Here is a 5634-nt window from a genome sequence, read left to right on the forward strand (position 1 = left end):
AGTGGGATGGCAGCCAGCAACACCAGGTCATCTTCAGCCTGGTGGAATAATAGAAGGAGGGTAGAAAGGAAGAGATTGCAAAAGAAGAAGAAAGAAAATAAAAAGGGAGAAGAGTGAATGTGAGAGAGAGAGAGAGAGAGAGAGAGAGAGAGAGAGAGAGAGAGAGAAAGAATGACAGAGCAAGAGAAAAAGAGGAGTAGCAGCACCATGACCACCAGAAGGGTTGAGTGCGCACAAACTCATGCTGCAGACCCAGCCAACAGGTAAGCGATATGCAGTTTGCAAAGAAAGCTTAGAAGGGAATCTGAAAAGGAAAAGAGGGTGATATCACATAAACTATTTCCAAGGGTTAAGTGCCACAATAAAGATACAGCTCAAACTATGAATGGTGGTGAGTGTCTCACAAGCTTTAGACTCCTGCTTTATAAAAATAAGAGGCCAATTCTTCCTAAATTTAAAATATAAAGCTATATATCCAAATCTAACACTATGCAGCTTCTCTCCACATCTACTGACCCAACTAGAGCTACTGTGCAGGGAATCCACATAAATATGATGACAAGACTACAATGGACAACTGACACATTAAAGGATATCCACCACACAATGCAAGAATCAGTGATAGCCAGAACAATGTCACACAGTAGTCTGCTGGAGCCTCCATGCTCCTGTGAGAGAGACAGGTTTGCATTCAGTGACTAACAGCAGCATCATGAAATGTTCTCAAACTATTAAAATCAAGGAAAGATCAGAATATATGGGCCGGTAAAAGATTCGCTTGGAACTTACACTTCAGAACCTGTGCTTATAACATCTATAACGATGACTGATAACTGGCTGCGTGACATGACCTCTAGTGGAATAGTGAAATACAGCTGTTGTAAACTACAGCTCTGGCATAGTACTCCATCTTACCGAGTTGACCCTTAGAACACCCTCTACAATGGAGAAGCTGAGGTAGAGCAGCCCTACCCCCACCACCCTGTGCAGCAGGGCTCCAAGCCTAGGTCTGCAAAACAAACACCAGAAATTATTTGTGTTTGGTTAATCTTTGTGCATGAATACTAACAAAAGCTTCAAATAATCTAAACATTTAGTGGTAAAAAAGCAATATTGGTGTCATAGTGAACCATATGAAAGAACTCACTTGACAATGCCATAGCCGAGGCTGGCTATAATGACAAGCACTCGAGCCAGAGTTCTCTTCACAGCAGACAGCACCTCAGCAAACACCACTGCTCCTTGGACTGCAAAGACAAATAAACACTATCAGAATCACCAGCAAGGGGAGAAAAAATCTGAAGTTATCCTTTAGCTACAAACACTGGTTGGTATAGTGTAGTGAGTTAAAGTGCTGCCTCTCCTTTGCGGGACTGGTGTTCAATACCTGTCTAGGTAAGTGCTCTATGCTACATTAAAATAATTCTTGGGCAAGACTCTAAACACAGCACTAGCCTACCTCTGTAACATGACTGAAAATTATGTCACTCTGGATAGGTGTCTGACAAATGCATAGAAACTAAATTAAAAGGTGGTGAGTGAAAGAAATAGCACTACTATGTAGGGAATCTCAGTATGAACATGCCCCAAAATCTGATCAGACATGAACTGACTAAGGCTTTAATTATAGTAGTTGCCACACACTTCAGCCATTCATCTGATGTGTCAAATATGCCATTTCACAATTTATGAACACCTACAACTGAACAGAATTGTGTTGTACAACATTTAGGACAATCCAGTGAATTTACATGCATTCATTTAATCTGACACGGCACATCTGTATGATCTAGATTTATGGCAAAAATATGGGAAATGAAAGATAAGATGAATTTACGGTAAATACACAGGACATATTTGGTTAAAAGGCCAATTTAAGTCAGACTTTAGTGTATCAATTTCCAAAGTAACAGACTGAAATGATTATATATGCCTTGAGGGTTCATAGCTAAAACTATCGCATAAGAAGTTGAGCTCAAGAAAGACTGCCATAAAAATGGTTGACAGTCCATTAATCAGTCAGTGAAGTCTTCAGCCAGTTACCTGAAAGGCCATCATAGCGGATGCTCTGAAACTCTGCATAGTAGACAGCCTTCTCTAGCATGCCCAGAAAAATAACCCCTCCGATCCAGAACTGGATCCGTAGCAGGTCTCTCCAGTAGCAGGCCGAAAGCAACAGCCACAGTACACCAAGCAACACGTAAATGATGCACATCACCATGTAGAACTGAGGGAAGAGTCCCATAAAATAAACTGGCTGTTTATTTTAGTCAAATAGAAGAAACTACATTTCAGGGCATCTTATAAAACAGTGTCCCCTATCTTTTAGCCAGATGTGCTAAGAGTACACAACACATGGATAATTCTTAAAGCCTAAGGTGCAAACAGGCAAGAGAGATGGAAGGTCTTCTGTACTTACGATCATCAAAGGCCACTCAGAGGCTGAAATATACTGGTAAGACCCCTTCATGCTGACCTCCACTGTGGACATTTAACCATGAATTAGATCTACTATGAATGCAATCTGACATACATCTCTAAAACTTTCATGTCATGTTTGGCGTTTTTAGAATCTTACACTTGATGCTCCATTTTGTGTCTTTGGCCGGGTTAATCTCAGCAAAATGGATGATAAACATATAAGGGCTGTCCTCCCATGCCTGTGCCACTCTGTCATGTATAGAGGTCTGGCATGACAATAGTTAAGATGGTTTAGCAGAAGAAAAGACACTACTGAAAAACTGGCAAAAGGAGGGCCATGGACAAACCTAACTCACCTGATCCTTTACAACAGTTAATGTTTTGTCTTTGCTTTTCACATCTTTGCTTGACTCTTTGGCAGTAGGAACTGGAATCTGCAAACATCATTAAAAGAGCTTATGGACCAACATTTTAGGATCAAGAAAATAAAACATGTTATAACATTCAGTCAGTTATATATCTTATATAGCCCCCTTAGTTCATGCAGTGGCACAGTCCGTTAGATGAGATTTTTCACCTACTGCCCATCATCAGTAAGATCGGTAAAACAAATTCAAGCAAGCAGACTAGTTTTGAGAAGAAGTGTGTGTCTTGGGGCCTCACTTAGACATCCTAAATATGAGCTAAATGTCTCTCTACCAAAGACGTATTACCAGTTTATGTAATGCTTTTTGATTTTATTCCCTCCATACATTCCACACACGTTATCAGTGCTGTGTGAACTTTCCCAAGATTACTGGATAAGTGACACCAGCTGCTAGCTCTCCATATTTCACTGAATAACAGAAGTTAAAAGACTTTCTCAACAATGTTCTTTAAAAATGGGTTGTAGTATTTTATGTGATGTGTTGTTTTTCCATTTACCTCTGCATCTCTCTGACTCCTCACTAGAGTCTCAGATGATGTCTAAAACAAAGTTAGATCACTCAGTAGCTATTTATTCAAGTAAGGTCATTATATTGCTCATATAGTACATCTTACTGTGGCTCAACTTACCGGCTGGGCAATAGATATCACACTTATTGGCTTATCAAGTATGGACACTGCCAACTATACGAAGTAAACAAGAAAGTAAAGTCAAATGCTAAATGCCAGGTCAGCTAGGATGCAGGCTCCATACCAGAAAACCAACCACATTTATCTCTCTTATTATGATGAAACTTTAGTTACATTAAAAGAGCTAATCTTTCAGGAAATCGCTTAATTTAACAACAATTTGACAACAGACTCAAAAATGTGCTACACATTAGTACAAGTTTTCAGAGGGCATTAATCAAAGCTTAAACTCACCTTTTTATCTGAAAAGTATAAAAGCTCCACATACCTCATTCCTGGTCATGTGCTGGTAGCACTCAATCGGACTATATGTGTGGCTGATGTAGAAACCACTATCACCATTCTGGAGCCCAACTTTGGTATTAAAGTAATCTTTTGCCTTTTGAACCTGTCAAAACACAAATGAGAGTAACAGATTCTGACTGAAAAAAAAGTGTTGATAATTGAACAATGGATAAGTCTGTAATATCTGAATAAGTTACTCACATCTAAGTCAAACACCTCATCATAGCACCGGGAGCTGCGTAGATACCATGATATATTCAGCTTTACAGGAGTGCTGCATTCTTCACTGAGCCCTAAAGATCAAATGAGAACAATTAAACACTGGCTCCACAACAAGAGACCTTGTACAGGGTATCCACTCAGCAATGCGATATGGTTCTATGCTGAGAGTTCTCAGTGGAAAAAATGCAGACTAGGAGAGACCAACTTAAACGTATACTTACATCTGAGTTCAACATGGGAGTTATTAAATAATGTCTTTGAGAAATAAAAATAGGACTGCTTCTTTATTATTTCCTGTAAAACAATAATAAAAGTGTAAAACAGAAAGGTGGTAACTTGTATGGGTCATCGGAATAGCTGATTTGCCCCGTAAAGATCTGTCAGCAAATTCAGTTTACAAGCATCATCTGTCAGCAAATTAATTTTTTTCTAGCTAGTTAGTTAACCTATCTAGGATAGCTGTTGAAATAGGTACTAAGGGAGAGTGTTAGATACCTAATATCTCTAATATTATCTGAGGATAAAATACCAGGAAGAAACACTGTGCCAAGGCTACCTGGAGCAACCACCTACACCTTATCCTAGTAAAGAGAACGCTTTCCAAAAATCTGTCTATCACATTAATAGAATATTAACCTAGCTAGCTAATAATAACTTTATTCCAGCGGGAGCAATATTAGCTAGCTGTATTTCATATCAAACGATATAACACTTTCGTTTAAAATAGCTAGCGTTATCTACATAGCAACATCAACTAGCAAGCTATCTGGCTAATCCCACCGCTAGCTAGCTAGCTAACTTAGTAGCCGGCTTCCTAAACTTCCCTGTTGTTAGTAGTCACAGGACCAAATGCTAGCTATAAAGCCAACTACCTAAGCTTACAGACTCCTAAAAAATTGTTAGTTGGTATTATTTTCATAAAGCCCTGTCCAGTATCACCGAATTAACAGAACACGATTATTTTAAAATAAAACGCTTGCGGGAACATGATGGATAAGCAAGCTAGCTAGGTTAGCAATGTCAGGAAGACAAGACTTACGCTGTCCACATTCAGAATCCATTTCCCCGGCTCTGATACTGCTCTGAGCGTGGGGATTCGAATGAAGATGAAGACAAATATAAACAACGCTGTTTGCTGTTGTGGTGACAGTAATGACTCGGTCACAGCAGATGCCATTTCTCTGAGCACTGACAACTTTCGTCGCGCGTTACTTTTCCATCCAGAGAGACATAGTCTGACGTAATAAAAGGGGGCGGGCAGGTTTGTGTTCGCTTGTAAGACACCTAAGGCCTCTGCGTGATGTTCATGCGAGAGACCACACTCACTGTCAACCTGCAACCATATACCGTCAATAGGCCACACTCACTGTCAACCTGCAACCATATACCGTCAATAGACCACACTCACTGTCAACCTGCAACCATATACCGTTAATAGACCACACTCACTGTCAACCTGCACCCATATACTGTCAACCTGCAACCATATACCGTCAATAGACCACACTCACTGTCAACCTGCACTCATATACTGTCAACCTGCAACCATATACCGTCAATAGACCACACTCACTGTCAACCTGCACCCAT

General features: G+C 40.0%; 1 protein-coding gene across 2 annotated transcripts in view; it reads right to left on the bottom strand.

Annotated features, from left to right (window-relative positions):
* The window catches only part of zgc:162698 (uncharacterized protein LOC560165 homolog), a 27847-nt gene extending 22553 nt beyond the window's left edge, over positions 1–5294 (bottom strand). Inside the window, exons 1-13 of one of the 2 annotated variants that reach the window (XM_035534252.1) lie at positions 5084–5294; positions 4266–4338; positions 4024–4115; positions 3806–3925; positions 3478–3531; positions 3346–3387; positions 2778–2855; positions 2579–2687; positions 2420–2481; positions 2044–2227; positions 1148–1247; positions 916–1009; positions 597–668 (exon numbers count right to left, since the gene is read on the bottom strand). In XM_035534252.1, coding sequence (XP_035390145.1) covers positions 597–668; positions 916–1009; positions 1148–1247; positions 2044–2227; positions 2420–2481; positions 2579–2687; positions 2778–2855; positions 3346–3387; positions 3478–3531; positions 3806–3925; positions 4024–4115; positions 4266–4338; positions 5084–5221 — 1218 coding nt within the window. In that variant the 5' untranslated portion in view covers positions 5222–5294. Of the gene's footprint in view, positions 39–596; positions 669–915; positions 1010–1147; positions 1248–2043; positions 2228–2419; positions 2482–2578; positions 2688–2777; positions 2856–3345; positions 3388–3477; positions 3532–3805; positions 3926–4023; positions 4116–4265; positions 4339–5083 lie in introns of both variants that reach the window. The other variant, XM_035534251.1, reaches the window with a different exon arrangement.
* Positions 5295–5634: the final 340 nt, after the last annotated feature.

The sequence above is a fragment of the Electrophorus electricus genome, chromosome 15, assembly GCF_013358815.1.
Source record: "Electrophorus electricus isolate fEleEle1 chromosome 15, fEleEle1.pri, whole genome shotgun sequence".
NCBI classification, from domain to species: Eukaryota; Metazoa; Chordata; class Actinopteri; order Gymnotiformes; family Gymnotidae; genus Electrophorus; species Electrophorus electricus.